This window comes from Amphiprion ocellaris, chromosome 17 (assembly GCF_022539595.1).
Source record: "Amphiprion ocellaris isolate individual 3 ecotype Okinawa chromosome 17, ASM2253959v1, whole genome shotgun sequence".
Classification (NCBI taxonomy): domain Eukaryota; kingdom Metazoa; phylum Chordata; class Actinopteri; family Pomacentridae; genus Amphiprion; species Amphiprion ocellaris.
Genome location: NC_072782.1, coordinates 1,393,332 through 1,409,060, shown reverse-complemented (window position 1 = coordinate 1,409,060; position 15,729 = coordinate 1,393,332). Strand labels below are relative to the sequence as shown.

Below are 15,729 nucleotides of genomic sequence, written 5' to 3'. Positions count from 1 at the left end.
CACTTTAGTCGCCCTTCGGACTGTGGTGAAGGGCTACAGGAAGAAACTTTGATTGGTTGATTGTTATTCTGTTTTTCCAGTCGGCTGGGGTGTCGACCAGGGAGTTGGAGGTTTTGGGGATGATCCAGGAGTCAAAGCCCAGATCCTGAACCTCATCCGCTCAGTCCGGACTGTCATGAGAGGTTGGAACATTTCTTTTTTTCCGCCAAAAAATGTTCAAAGATTTCCCAAAAATGTTGAAAATGTGGACATCAGAAATTTCACTGTGGAAATATTTTTTTCCACATTTTCAAACTTTAAAACGGGTCAATTTTGACCTGCAGGACGACACGAGGGTTAATCCCAGTATTGGTGACTGTTATGGGCATTTGGAAAAATGCTGTACATATTGATTCCACTTGAATTTGATTTTTGTAAAACAAATTATCTTTTTTATGATTTATGGCATTATAAAAGTGTTTTACTGCAGAAAACACTTTTGTTTGTTTGTTCTTTCTACTTGTACTCATAGTTGTGCTGTTTCCATAGAGGTTCTTTACTTTATATTGCAGTAAAAAGTGAACCTGCAGTCAGAAAAAAATTGTGACAGGAGCAAAAGAGAATCCAGAAACTGCTTGGACAGTTAAAGGTCATATTAAAAGTGTTTTTCTCTGAATAATTTGCACTTTTGCTTGACCAAATAGGAGTACTTTCATTTGAATACATCTTAATACAACAGTGCAGTTCCTCCATTGTGTACTACATAAATATTGTCATGTTTTTCAGCTTCTACCCCATCGCTTCACTTCGTTAATAATCCCCGTATGTTGTGAATTATCAGCGTTTCCTCTCCTGCTAAGCTCCACAGCCTCTTTTATTAACATTAGAAATGTGTGGGAGGTGGTGAGGAGGGGATCTGCTGGAATTAGAAGCATATGTTTACCAGGCAGATTTGCACAGTAAAGCCACTTTGATATGTGATTAGTCCGAGTTTATCTGGGGATTCACAGAAAAATCTGTAAGCGATCACAGGCGACTGTATATGAACATGTATGTGCTCTGCATGGGTCATGTGGGGTGTCTGGGTCTCTAAATAATAAACCAGAGGAATGACTGACTGTCCTCTATCTGCTGAGTTTTTCAGGTTTTTTTTTTGTGGCATTAAATCCCAATAAGACAAAGTCACCATTTTAAAAATGAAAGACACAGAATATATGAAGTTACGTACATTTTACAAATTATTTTACATAGTAGCTGTTATGGAATAATATACCAATATAATTTACACATGAAATAGAATGTGTGGGCAGAAAATCTGTTTTTAAGAACAACTGAAATAAAAATAAATAAATACATAAATATATTTTTAATATTATTATTAATACTACTACTACTACTACTACTAATGATAATAATAATAATAATAACAATAATAATAATAATAATAATAATAATAATAATAATAATAATAATAATATTAATAAGAATTATAACTATGACTACTAGTACTACTACTAATAATAATAATAATCATTGTTATACTTCTTTTTCTTCTTAATGTTTTTATTATTAATATTAATAATCATAATAATATTTCATTAATTAGAATGACAAATTGCTACTATTAATACTAATTGTTCTTGTTTCTCTTATTAATTTTATTATTATTATTATTATTATTATTATTATTATTATTATTATTATTATTATTATTATTATTATTATTATTATTATTATTATTATTATTATTATTATCATTAGTAGTAGTAGTAGTATTAATAATAATATTAATAATAATAATAATAATAGTGGCATTTTACATTTTTAAATAAATATTGAAACAAAATACAAAAGTATTAACTCAACACAAAAATTGCGGAAAAGAATTACTTATTATATACAAGAAAAAAGGTGCAGAATAAAAAGTTTGAATGAAATTAATATTAGATTTTACAATAATACAGAAACAACAAGGGCTTCCAAAAAAATAATATGAGCAGAATACAGCCTTCAGACCAGAAACCAAACATCACTTTAAAGTTGTATTTGACTAAGAAGGGGTTTAAAACACAGTATGGATTGAGATATTCCATCCAGACAAATACATTTACAGCGTGACATTAGTTCCTCAACATCTTGTTTTTCCACAGTTATCATCTGAGCAGCAAAATATTTGGGAAAAAGTGAAGGACTGAAAAACAGCCCTAGTGTTATTCACTATGTGGAGGTAAAAAGAGGATTGGAAGTGTTGTCTGGCATCGTGCAGAGAGGAGGTTTTTATAATTCATAATCTATCTGAATGCTCACTAATGCGATACATCTGTTGGTTGTTAGTGTGATGGGACACATATGTTTTTCTTTTTTATTATTCTAATGAGTGATTAAGGGGTTAAGGATAACCCTCTTAACTGATTATGGACTATAAATTGGAAAAACATAATAACAAAATATTTTTTAAAAGATTGAATGATATTAAAAAGAGAGAGTCACATTAAAACATGTTTTTTTCTGTCATAATGTAAAACATAACGTATAATACTTTTAACATCATCCAGAAATTGATAACGTGTAGAAGCGTTTGCTTGTGTTGAGCTGCAGGGGGCAGCATCGACCAATGAGAGACCGAAACTGACGAAGAAGAAAACGTCACCAGGAACAGGAAGTAGCGTAGCTGCTGCTGCTGCTAAAGGTTAGCTGTGTAGTTTCTTTATTTACTGAATATCTGCAGGTTTTTCACTTAATGAGCCGTTTGGAAAATTAAAACAGCAACATTTCCTAACAGGAGGGAAGTCGTTCTTTGTGCGTAAATGAAAAGTTTAAAGTTACGAGTCGTAAATTAGGTTTTTGCTTTAGCATTTAGCTTTAATAGGGAGAAACTGCAGGTTGATGATGATTAATTAACTAATTAAGAGGAGTTTTAGGCTGTAGTTAATAAACCATGCAGCAGTTAAGTCTAGTGATATTACACCAGTCAACCTGAGAGTTAATCCATGGAGACTGTTAAAGTATTTTTCAGTGTGTAGAACTGACAGTTAATAAGAAAAGTCCACAAATGGAGAAACAACTTGAGCATCTTTTACATTAAAAGCATCACAACACAAATCACGACCTGCTGAAAAAAAAATGTGAATAAATGTGCTGGATAAATCAGAATAATTACTTATTAATCTGTCTTAAATTTCTTTCAGTGCTTGTGAGACAAAAAAATAGCAAACCCATGAAAATCACTGTTTGATCACCAGAATATTTCAGAAAAAGTCAAACTATTTCATGGAAAATGAACTCTGTTTCACTTAACACAACCCACACAGCCCTGGATACTGAGAAATAAGACCAGCTTGAGATGTTTGGCTTCAAGATAAATGATTTCTCAGGGAGAAACAAGAAGAAAAAAACGTATTTATTGACATCAACAGTACAGATTATTCTTGTGGATCTACAAGAGTTTCAACCACGGTTGACCAATGTGAGAAAAAAAATATTGCATATTTTTGGCTAATATTGTAGAACGTTTGTTTTCCACAGAATGAAAATCTAAAAATGATGAATGTTTCTTTACATGTGGGGACTACGGCAGGACATTTCTGTAGTACTTCAATAGTTTGACATTTAAAATGGTATGTTCTGACACATTTCACTTGTTTATGTTGCGATTCTGATAATATTTTATTTAGCAGCAGTTCCAGTTCCTTAAAAATTGAGCAAACCTCTTCCAGGCCTGGACAGCTATGCATTTTAATCTACATAACATCTACGTTATTATTGTTTTTTGATTAGTCAGCTTTACATTTTTGACATAGAGGTCTTTGGTTCATGTTCCCCTGAACTGCAGCACAGTTACAGGGAAGACATGAGAAAAACCAAGATCATTACATCATTTAATTTTAATTAGCGACTGAATATAGCAGATTTTTATATCAGTAAATGTCCTGGTCCAGACTAATTAAGAGAAGATTCTATATACAAATATTCTCAGGTGATTATTGCACAGTTCCAATGGGTTCAGTGAATGTTAAATGTGCAGTTTGCCTTCTTAGATTACAGCTCATTCAACAACCTCAACAAATATGTAAACAGATGCAGCAGCAATTTACAAATCATAAAAACACTGTTTTAAAAATCTATACTACATGACAAACATCCAAATAATATAAAATTGAACAATAAAAAATTTCTCCTAAACTATTAAACCATAAGGAGCCGGTGTTAGAGAATAAATTAAGTTCCAGCTCTGGTTTCTCTCTTTCACCACACATGCTTCTATAAAATAAGCTTCTTCTCAGTTGGACGCTTCCTGACAGTTCAGTTATCAGCTCAGATAAATACAAATAACAGATAAATGACCCACAGACTGTGTGCGTGCTCTTTTAGGTGGCATTAAGAGCATTAATTGTACTCTCACATTGATAACTACATGACAGAAATCCAAGCATGTCTAAATAATAGGGGATCACAGAAACCAACAGAATCCAATCCCAAAATCTGTATTCTAGGCAGGAGCCCATCATCGAAACCGTTCAATAATCCTCTCATTTGGTCCCCAATCTGATAAATTCTGCCACTACCAATATGAATTATGATTATGAACGTTTAATCTCTAAAATATTGTATTATTATGAAAGAATAAGCTTTTTTAAAACTGAGTAAAGCTCCACTTACAGAGAACCTTGGTCATATTTAGCGTTTTGGAAAATCATAATCAGAGACTGCAGCCCAAGCTTCTCTAATACGTTCTCTAAAACGTTGAATATGTTCTCTGTTGACGAGCAAATGAAAGAAAATAATTAGAATCAGAATAGTTTTCTGGGAATATGTGATTTTCTAAAACAGTCTATCAGAACCTCTGCTGGTTTGGATTATCAGTTGTGTAACGTTGGTTTTAAAAGTGTCGAGAAAATAAGTTCTCCACAGTCATCACAGTCCACCGGCTCTCCACAGAATATTTATGAATTCAGGACACAGTTAGAGGTGCAACAATTAGCTGATTAATTAATTAGTTGATTGACAGAAAATGAATTTTACACCAGGGAATCATTGACATCCAAACTGCTCCGAATTCTCTGGTTTTGCTTCTTCAGCGTGACGATTCGCTGCTGTTTATCTGAAGACGTTTAGATTGTGGAACTTTCATGGTGTCATCTTGGCTTCCATGATGTTGTGATTGAAAGGGATTTTGATCAGTATCAAAATAATATTTGTTGTGTCCTTCAGGCCTTCAGCATGGCGGGCCGACGGGCTCTGAAGGCGGTGCTCATTGACCTGAGTGGAACTCTACATGTAGAGGACATGGCGGTACCTGGAGCTCAGGAAGCCCTCAACAGGTAGGAAACACCGCAGACTAGAGACAGATATAAAACAGAGGGCTGAGAGCTGTAATGGTACTGCATAAATGTAAACTAGCAGGACTAATTACAGGATTTACACCTGTGATCTTTGGCAAAAGTCTGTATATTACATCATTTTTACTTTGTTATAGTTATGTCTGTCTGCCAGTCAGTATCATTACTCAAAAATGGATGAACGGAGGAAATTTTCAGGGAAGATCAGAAATGACACAAGGACCAAGTGATTAGTTTTTGGAAGTTATGCAGCTTTTGGTCTGTATCCACGGATTTGACTTTAAAAATGGTTCAAAGTTACTTAAAATTGGTTCAAAGTGGTTCAAAATTTGCCCAAAATGATTCAAATTTGTCCAAAATGACAAAAAGATTTCGAAAACAACTAAAAAATTGGTCCAAGGATTTAGAAATTACTTAAAATGGGTCCAAAATGGTTTAAAATTTAGACAAAATTATTCAAATTTGTCCTAAATGACAAAAAAATGTCCAAAATGACAAAAAATTTTTTCCAAAACAACTAAACACATTGGTCCAAATTGACTCAGAAATGGTTAAAATGACTCAAAATTGGTCTGAAATGACTCAGTTAGTGGTAAAGAAATGGTTCCATCAGGCTGGACTTAGAACCATGAAGAACCTGTGGACTGATGAAGAAACCAGTCAGAGAGACGACACATTTAGTGGAACTGAACCAATTCTGTCCAGAGGAGTCAAAGATAAACCAGAAGACCTTTAATAAATCTATGAAAGGACTGAAATACAGGATTGTTTTTGTTGTGACAAAGATTTGTGTGTTTCAGTGATTCCAGAGTTCTAGGATTCGTTCTAAACTGAAGGCTTCAATCATGAACATGTTCTCCGCTAGTAACCTATAGTTCATGTCTGGACAGAAAAAATTACACAAGGACCAAGTGATTAGATTTTGGCAGTGATGCGGCTTATAGTCTGGATCCACGGATTAGTTAAAGATTTCTGTATCGTTGCCAGATAGCGGCACGGCGTCACTGTAACCATGACAACAAGTGAACACTACGTCAGCTGCCTGCTGACGATCACATGATTGTGATCCTACTACAAATCCACCGCTGAGGACTTATCAGGATGTATCCATTAGAAACCATACAACGACTGAGCAGCCTTGGAGGAGTGCATTGTTGTGATGGATCGATAGAAAGTGTGAAGTTGTTTCTAACTGCTGGATGTTTCGTGTTTTGGTATCGTCAGGTTACGACAGGCGTCTGTAGCTGTGAAGTTTGTCACCAACACAACCAAGGAGAGTAAGAGGAACCTTCTGGAACGACTGCAGCACCTCAACTTTGACCTGCAGGTCAAATATCCAGAACAGTTTTTTTCTGCAAATGCTTTAATTGAAAAGTTAAGTGAAGTTCATTAAAGGGAACAGATGGGATGTTCCTGAGCTCCAAACAAAACAAAAGGATGCTACTTTAGGGATCAAAATAATAACCAAACATTTACTTTGTGATGCACTGATGAGTTAAACACATGCAGAAATTCTTTTGCTGTTGCCCTTGTTTTTTAAAATCAGCTTTGCTCTGCAGGAAAACGAGATCTTCACGTCTCTGAGTGCAGCGAGGAGTCTGCTGGAGCAGAAACAACACCGACCGCTGCTGCTGGTGGAGGACAGCGCTCTGGAAGACTTCACCGGTACCACGGTTAAAATGTGTGATTTTATCAAGCAATCTGTAGCTGTTTGTACCGACTAGAACATGTGATAAAAAAAAATAAAACTCACTGATCCTCTCCAGGCTTCTGATTGCTCCATTATTCTGCAGGTATCGACACGTCAGAGCCGAACGCTGTCGTCATCGGACTCGCTCCTGATCACTTCAACTACCAGACACTCAACAAGGCTTTCAGGTGGCCACCTCTCTGATAACATCTCAGAGCATTGTGGATGTGTTAAATTTGAGTTTTTCAGTGAAGGTGTGGGTGTTCTACTTCTCCTTGTGTCCTACTTCATGATAAACCTGCTTGATGATCAGTCGATGTTGCAGGATTATTAATAGAACTTGACAGATTTTCTTTCTACCAAAGTTTGTGTGTGAAACTACCATGTAAACTGTATTGTGCTCATTTTCCCTTTTTCTTTTTGTATTTTTTTCTCTGTAGAATGATCGTGGACGGAGCTCCTCTCATCGCCATCCATAAGGCTCGCTACTACCGACGTAAGGACGGTTTGGCCCTCGGACCCGGACCGTTTGTGACCGGCCTGGAGTACGCCACCGACTGTAGAGCTACTGTAGTGGGAAAACCTGAAAAGACGTTTTTTGCTCAGGTCTGGATTCTTCCTTTTTCTCCAAGTGAAAAGTAGAAGGTTTTCCATTTATCACAAATAATTAACATAATGTAATTTTAATGGGCTATAATTCACATCATGAAGTGCTTCTGTCAGTGCTTTCTATTTAGATGAATTGGTTTAATATTTTTGGAGCTAACAATGACCCTGTAAATGAAGAGTCTCTTCTCATTCTCTGGTGGTTGTTCTCCTCCAACAGGCTCTGTCTGATCTGGGATGTAGCCCCAGTGAAGCTGTCATGATAGGAGACGTAAGTAGAACTTTCAACATTTTGTTCAGAGGCTGTTTCTGGGACTCAAACATGAGACCACTCACTCCAATTCCACATTTCTTCTGCAAAGTCAAACTATTGTCATTTTTAGAACCTCCCTCAACTTTTACTGGTTGGAAAAATACCAATTAGAAAACATTTCCATTCTTCCCTGAGTACAACTCAGTAATATATTTTTCTTCAGCAGCTTGTGAACATGAGGGTATTAACTTTGTACACTTTACTGGTGATTTATGTCCCTACAGGACGCCAGGGATGATGTAGGCGGAGCTCAGAATGCAGGAATGTTGGGTATTCTGGTCAGAACCGGTGAGTTAACAGTCAGCATGTTGTCCTTCACCAGCTTCACTTCACCTTCCTCCACCATCTTAACTCAACATCATCCCTTCAGCTTCCTCTTTCACACCTTCTTTCCTGTCACTTCTCAGGTAAATACAGAGAAGGAGATGAGAATAAAATCAGCCCACCTCCCCACCTGACATGTGACAGTTTCCCAGATGCTGTTGAACACATCCTGCAGAACCTGCTATGAGCTACAAGTAACAACAAACCACCAGAGCTTCATTTGCTCCTGGAATGTTTCATTTACACAAGTCGTGTGTTAACAACATAGAGAAGGAAGTTCCAGAAATCACTGTCCTCATCCCAAACATGTTGATTAAGGTCAGATCCAGGGGTGGATCCAGATTAATTTCAGTAGGGGGGCACAGGGGGGTACAACAGATCTTTTGGGGGGGTCACCGAAAAGTTGTAAGAATAAATGAAAGCTGCTCTCGCTTGCACAAAGTATTTTTCATGGTTTTTTTGGCTCTTTAACCCAACAGGAAAGCTGTACATGACCTTTTCATTTTGGACTGTTAACATTCAAATTATGATGGACTTGTTTCCTTGTTTATGTGAATTACAGCATCATTAGCTGCAACATCTGCCTGTTATGTAAAACTGGTAGCTCAACGACAGCATCCTGAGGGCAATTAAGTGACAAATATTGTGCAAGAACAGCACTATTACAACCCTGTCAATTTCCACTTCTTAGAATGTTTACTGCCAATTATCACACATAAAACAAGAAATAATATTCTGTACTTTTAGCAACCAGTTCTCAGCTGTAAACCATAAACATCACAGGGTTCTGTATGCTAATCAGTCTAAATCAGAATGAGTACTACCCAATACACAGTGAACAATAACAATCTTTACCCTTGATCTGTGGTAAAATAATCTGAAACATTCTGTGCAGTAATGTAAATTTCAAAATACAATAAAATACAGTAAGTAGCACTCTATATATTTAATAGGAAACCTGAGAACAATAATAAACAGTAACAATATTCCATATTCTTAAGTCATTTAATAGTGCACAGCTCAGCAAACATCATAGTGTTCTGCATAGAAATCAGAAAAAGCTGCTCTCAATAATCTTTCACAGTGAGCAACATTATTTAGTCTTAATAAGTACCTCATGCTCAGCTCTGGTTCTGAAGCATTTTAGTGCTGTGCAAAGTAATCAGTCTAGTGCAACTTCAAGTTCTCTCTTTTTTTTTTTTTTTTTAGAGGCAAAACCACTTCAAAACAACTGTATTTTGTGATTTCCATGTGGGCTAGTAAACAACCTGATGAACTCATCCATATCCAAGGCCTTGGCTCTGTTGGACTCCACACTGAGCACCCCGAGGTCACTCAGTCTGTCATTGTTCATGGTGGTGCACAAGTGATTTTTTATTAGTTTCAGTGCTGAAAAGCTACGTTCACAAGCAGCTGTGCTTACAGGTAGGGTAACTGCAATTCTGCACAGTCTGAAGAGTTCAAAAAGACTTCACTGAATGCTTCCAAGAAAACTGTGAACTCAAGCAAACTGGTGAGATCCTTCATTCCACTTGCCTTCTTTCTATCCAAGATCCGTTTGGCTTGATGTAGCTCGTGCTTAAATTACTGAAGAAATCTGACATAAAAACCTGTAAACTCTCAGGCAGCTTTTGTTAAAGTTTGTCTATAATTCTGTCATCATGTTCTGGAACCAGGACTCTGCAGAAGTTCCTTCAATCAGATACTTGTTTGAGTCCTAATCTATGCCTGAGTGTTTGCTTTTTTACACCGCTGTTAAGTTTTTAAACCAAGCTAAATTTCATGTTTTGATCATTATCAAGTGAGAAACCTCAATCCAGACTCCTCATAATGACGTTTGAGATTTATGCTGCTGTTATTTGTTTAGTCCAGACTAAATGACAGAAATCCACAACTGTAATTTTATTTCAGGACTTGGTTATTAAATGTTAAAACAATCCATGTGACTTTAAAAACTCAACAGCTTTACAAACTCTAAGATTAAACTCTCCACAAGGATCCAAAATAAGTTTACTTCTACATGAGAGCTTTAATTATTCTTCATCTACTTCCTGAAAAGTTTGGTCAATAAAAAAGACAAAAACTGTTATTTTCAGCTGAACTAAAGACAGACTTTGTGATTTTTCTGCTCACATGTTGTGTTGTTGTAAACTTCCTCTTTCAAATAAATAACCTCCTAACCCCCTGGAAACCAGCGTTTGTCCTGTTTTTCTGTTGCTCCTCAGCGACCCCAGACAGCCGGGTCCTAATGTTTTTTGAGCAACACACCATACTATGACGTTTTTACAATGAGGGTTCTACTATGGAACCAGTTTGACATGTTCAGGCGTTCTTTGTGTGAAAACTCAGAGATTTCAGGGATCAGAAGGTGGTTTTCAACTTTCTTTATTAACTTTCTGCTTCAACTTTAAACTAAATTTCCTTCACTAAGCCAGCCCCCTGGACTTCCAGGAGGCTGTGTTCCTATTGGCTGTCCAGATGGCTGCTTGGTGTTATCAGGAACACCTGAGCAGCTCAGTGTCTTCCTGCTTTGTTTAGCTGCAGACAAACATTTCCTCTTCTCTTCACCAGTGAACCGGGTTTGGCTCCATTGCTTTAGTTTGTTCTTTAGGCGTTGGCTTGCAGCTTCCAGCAGTAAAATCGTCTTTAATGTGTTTCTTGGTGTGTTTTAGGACTTTGTACTGGATAGTTGTCTTGGTAAATGTGGTTCTTTAGCCACAGTTAGCACATGGTACTAATGTGTGCAGTGATTAGTGGATTTGGTTCAGCTGAGTTGTGTCTTTATCTTGGCTGTAGTGAGTCTTCAGAGATTTTTGCTCAGACACATTCTGTATTCTTGTTTGAGAACCAGCATTGGTTGTCCAGAAGGTAAGAGTTCCTGTCCTGATTCTCTGTTCTCAGAGGTTCTCTGGTAGGCTGCAGGAGACTTTAGCGTTTGGGTTGTGCTAGTTTGGTTTTTGTACGGTTTCATTTAGACGACTATCTTGAGGCCCCTCCATGTGGTTTAGTGAGGTTTTCTGGAACAGTTCTACAAAGATACCTGCAGCAGAAGAGACTTTGAGAGTGTTTAGGAAGTTCTGGAGACCAGACTTTAGAGCAGCAGAAACATTTGTCAGCAGTTTGAGCAGGAGAAGGTGAGCTTCAGAGTAGAAATGAGACAAAAACCTTCTTGACCCGTGTGGTGAGGTCCTGTACCAAGAGTTTGAGCAGGTTGTGAAGAGTCTGTAGTTCTTTGGTCTGACAGCACAAGAAGAGTCGACTCATTAAAGGAGAAAACAGGAGATATTGTTGGTTCTTCTGTCACTCTGCAGTTTCCTTAGACTGAATATCAAGTTTATGTTTTACATGATTTCCCATGTGAGTCCAACAAGACTTCAATAAACTCCCTCCATCCCCTGGAAACAACATATTTTATTATGATGTTAAATCTTTTTTTTAAAATATTTTTTTGAGTTTTAATCATAGTTTTAGCATAGTTTTTTTCTCTTTGCTTGTTTAGTTTTGTCATCTGTGTGAAAGGTGCTAAACAAATAAAGTTGAATTGATAAACTGAATAATTGACTAACTCATGATTGTGACAACAGAAGTATTTTCATTGTGATTTAAGGGTTTGTTTCATTTTTAAGGTTGGGGTTAAAATCTTGACAGAAAAAAAGATAAAAGAAATAAACTACATTAAAAAAAAAAAGCATTTAAATCAATGGAAAAAAGCATCCATACAATAAAACTTTTAAAATGAAAATTAAACATTAAATACAGTTAAATTATATTAAACAGACAAAATATTTAATTAGATAATTAAACAGAAGATACAAAATATTCAATTATGAAATTAAACACAATTTTTAAACAAAAATATTAAACATTAAAGATGAAACATTTTAGATAAACATTTAAAAATACAATTAAACAAGAAGAATATTAAACATTTTTAAAAAATACACAACATTAGTTTATTAAACCTTTAAAAAGACAAAACATTTAATTAAAAAATTAAATGTTTAATTAGAAAATTAAATCTTAAAGACAATAAAACTTTAAATATGAATTAAAGTGAAAATACAATGAAGCATTTAAAAAGAAAATTAAACATTAAAAGGTGGTAAAACATTTAAAAAGAAAAACCTTAAAGATTTAATCAAAAAAATAAACATTGGGAAAGAAAAGGACATTTTTCAAACAAGCCAATAAAACATTTGAAAAAACAACAATTAAATTAAAAAGACAAAACATTTTGAAATCAAATCAGACATTAGAAAAGAATAAAAGGTGAGAAAAGAGCAAAACTAAACATTTAAGGAGAATCAAACTAAAGACAAAACATTTGAAAAGACACCAGTTAAACTTTAGAAGATCAAATTAAACAGAAGAGACAATAAAACGATCAAAAAGAGCAAAAACACATAAAGGTCTTGAAGTGTTTTCGAGTCTGAAATGAAAACAAGTTGTTTCTTCAAACATTTCCTCTTTCTATGTTCTTGGTTTGATTGTGGACAGATTTACTAAGAATTAATTTCAGAAAACTGCTTTCCAGATAAAGTCTACTAGTAGTTGAAGGCATGGATCAAACTAATGTTACCTTCTGATCTCCACAAACTTTACTGTTCAGTGAAGAGAATCAAAGTTTGTTGAGGATTTCTAAAAAACCCACAGGTGGAGGTCTGAGAAGAACTCAGATGGATGGTCTAAATGTGAAATCAAGACTCATGGTCACAAGTTTTAAGGCTTCTGTTAACCAGAAAGTTCAAACTAACAGAGAAGTACTAAGAAACTTTAAGATTTCAGTCCTCAGACTGTCTGAAGGTTCAAACTAACAGAGAAGTACTGAGAAACTTTCAGGATTTCAGTCCTCAGACTGTCTGAAGGTTCAAACTAACAGAGAACTACTCAAGAACTTAGAAGATATCAGTCCTTGGACTGTCTGAAAGTTCAATCTAACAGAGAACTACTGTGGGACTTAGAAAATTTAAGCCCTCAGACTGTGTGAAAGCACAGGTCCTGAAGACTCGGGAGGTGTGGAGGCTTTGGAAAGTCTTGGAACTGAGGGTTCAACCCTCCAGCACAAAGGCTGAAGCCCAACCTCCTGAGAAAAACGGTCGAGTCAAGACTCGAGTTTAAAAAAAACTCAAAAATGACAAAAAATAGATGATAAATGCGCAAAAAAAAGAAGAATTAGTATCTGAGCGAGTAGCTCAGGGGGATAAGAAGATAGACTACCAACTGGAAGGTCGCAGGTTCAAGACCCGCCACTGGCAGTTTTCGTTCTTTGTCTTTGTCAGGATTTTGAGAAAATTTAAGAAGGGTCTGGTCTTGAACCAGCGACCTGCAGCTCCATAGGCAAATCCTTAACTCACTGAGCTACAGATCAGATAAAAAGAAATAAATTCGTCGTCCCTTTGGCATCGTAGTTACTGAAGTCACCACATGGGCAGAGCCAAGGCGGAGTCTGGGTGGAGTCAGGGCGGAGAGTAGGTGGGGAGGTGGGTGGCGGCCTCCCCCCTCTACTCCCCCACCTCTCCCCACCACCCACCACACCTTCCCCCGCCCGACGAGTTCTTCGAGTCTCGACAGGTTTTCCCGAGTTTCTGGAGTTTCCACCAAGTCGGAGGCAGAACAAATTGTCATGAAGAGGTGTTGAAGTCGGCCAGGATGGACTGACTTTTTACAGCAACTAGAAGGAAGACGACTAGAAGAGCAGGTCTTTAACCATCATCCATAAAATCCATGGAGTCGACTCCAGAGAAATGAAGGGAGGTCAACTTTTATCAACCTCCATCCAGATGTTCAACTTTACATCTTTACTTGGAGATTTTTAGCACCACAAACCTTTAGTATCACACTTTATTATCATTTATTTGGACTTTAATGGAATCTACCAGCAGATTTAGTTTTTGTTGACAAACTTTATTCTTGTCATCGTGGGACTGCAGTATTTAAAACTGTTCCTTCTATTTGACCTCATGTTTATTAGTTTTAGTGGAGAAAGTTATTTTAATTGTCTATTAGTCTCTTAAAAACCAAATAATAAATTGGATTAGTCAAGAAGTTTAAATTTCTTACTTTGTCATATTTTAAATATGACAAAAAATATAAAAATAAAGCATCTTGAGACAATTTGACCTGTAATTGGCATTATATAAATAAAATTGAATTAAAATTGTATGTATCTTGTAATGTTGGAGTAATTCAGCCATATATGTTGGAAAACACATTTTCTTTGTCCATTAATCTGTTGATTGTTTTCTCCACTAATTCATTTCTTGTTTTGGTTTATAAAATGTCAAACCCAAATATATTCAGTTTACTGTCATAAAAACCAAAAAGATTTACATTCAAGATGCAGGAATCAGACAGTTTTTCACTTTTTATCTTAGTTTAGTCAGAAAGATAGTTGATAATGTGTGAATTGTTGCAGCTTGTGAGCCGTAAAAGGTTTTAATCTTTGGGGCCGAGTGTCAGAAAACATTTAGAAACCAACATCAACAAAACACTCAAAGATTTGAACATCATTAAAGGGAAATCCAACTTTTGCAAGACAATGTCTAATTAAAGGACATTTATTTCCAACGTAAATGTGTGATATTCATCCTCTGGAGCTTTCTCTTCACATCATCTTCCACCTGGACTGGTTTGGTCAGGAGCATGTGCAACAAACATTTGAAAAACTGCACTTTGACATCAATGAATGACACTGAAGTTTAACCTCTACATAAATGAGACCGAGTCTGGATGTGCTGCTCTGTCATTAACTCCTAAGTTTAGGGAAAGTTCAAACAAAAGAGGACAGTTCAGATCAGACTTCAGAATGAGCTTATTTTGAACAAACATCTCAGACTTTCTGAGCTTTAGCACCTCTAGCAAGATATTTTAACAACAAGCAACTCAAGAGATCCAGAAGTTGGAGAGTTGGCTTTAGCTGAGCCAAAGAACATGTGGGACGCTAACCTAGCAAACATTTCAGACTTTTCTCTGTGAATTCTGAGAAATAATTTACTATTTAATGACAGAGCTACACATCTTAACTCAGTCTCATTAAAACAGACTCTAATTCAGTGTCATCCATCCATATTAAAGTGCAGTTACCCAAAATGTTTGTTGCATGAGCTCCAACAAAACCTGTCCAGGTAGAAGGCCACTTTGACAAACAGGAAGTGGAAGATTCCAAGCAGATTTATAGAAGGGGGAACTGGACTGTACTAAGTGTGGTCCAGTATAGAGGGGTGTTTTGTGGGTCTTTAAGGCTGATAATGATTATTAGTGAGACATCTGGAGTAGATATTCATTTGCAGTAAATGAAAGTATTTAAAATCTTGGAGTTAAACTTAGAAGAACACAAACTAACAGAAAACTTTGTTGATACATTTTTGTTTTGTTTACAGATGTTAAGTTAAAGGAGTTTTATTCGTGACGTATAACCAATCAAATCACTCCAGAAGACAGCGACCACAGGTAGATAAAGGTTCAGAGCCAAAGTAGCG

At 36.1% G+C, this 15,729-nt stretch overlaps 1 protein-coding gene across 2 annotated transcripts; it reads left to right on the top strand.

Moving 5' to 3' along the window:
• The first annotated feature begins 2,601 nt into the window (after positions 1 to 2,601).
• On the top strand, positions 2,602 to 10,442 carry hdhd2 (haloacid dehalogenase-like hydrolase domain containing 2). Of its 2 annotated transcripts, none has more exons than XM_023271033.3 (9): positions 2,602 to 2,668; positions 5,191 to 5,300; positions 6,543 to 6,645; positions 6,878 to 6,983; positions 7,112 to 7,196; positions 7,449 to 7,614; positions 7,835 to 7,885; positions 8,152 to 8,215; positions 8,335 to 10,442. In XM_023271033.3, exons 2-9 carry the CDS (start codon positions 5,200 to 5,202, stop codon positions 8,436 to 8,438), a joined length of 780 nt encoding a protein of 259 aa, XP_023126801.1. In that variant the 5' UTR covers positions 2,602 to 2,668; positions 5,191 to 5,199; the 3' UTR covers positions 8,439 to 10,442. The 2 variants fall into 2 exon arrangements, with proteins under 2 accessions (XP_023126801.1, XP_054860064.1); XM_055004089.1 differs by lacking the exon at positions 2,602 to 2,668 and adding an exon at positions 3,421 to 3,445.
• The last annotated feature ends 5,287 nt before the right edge of the window (positions 10,443 to 15,729 follow it).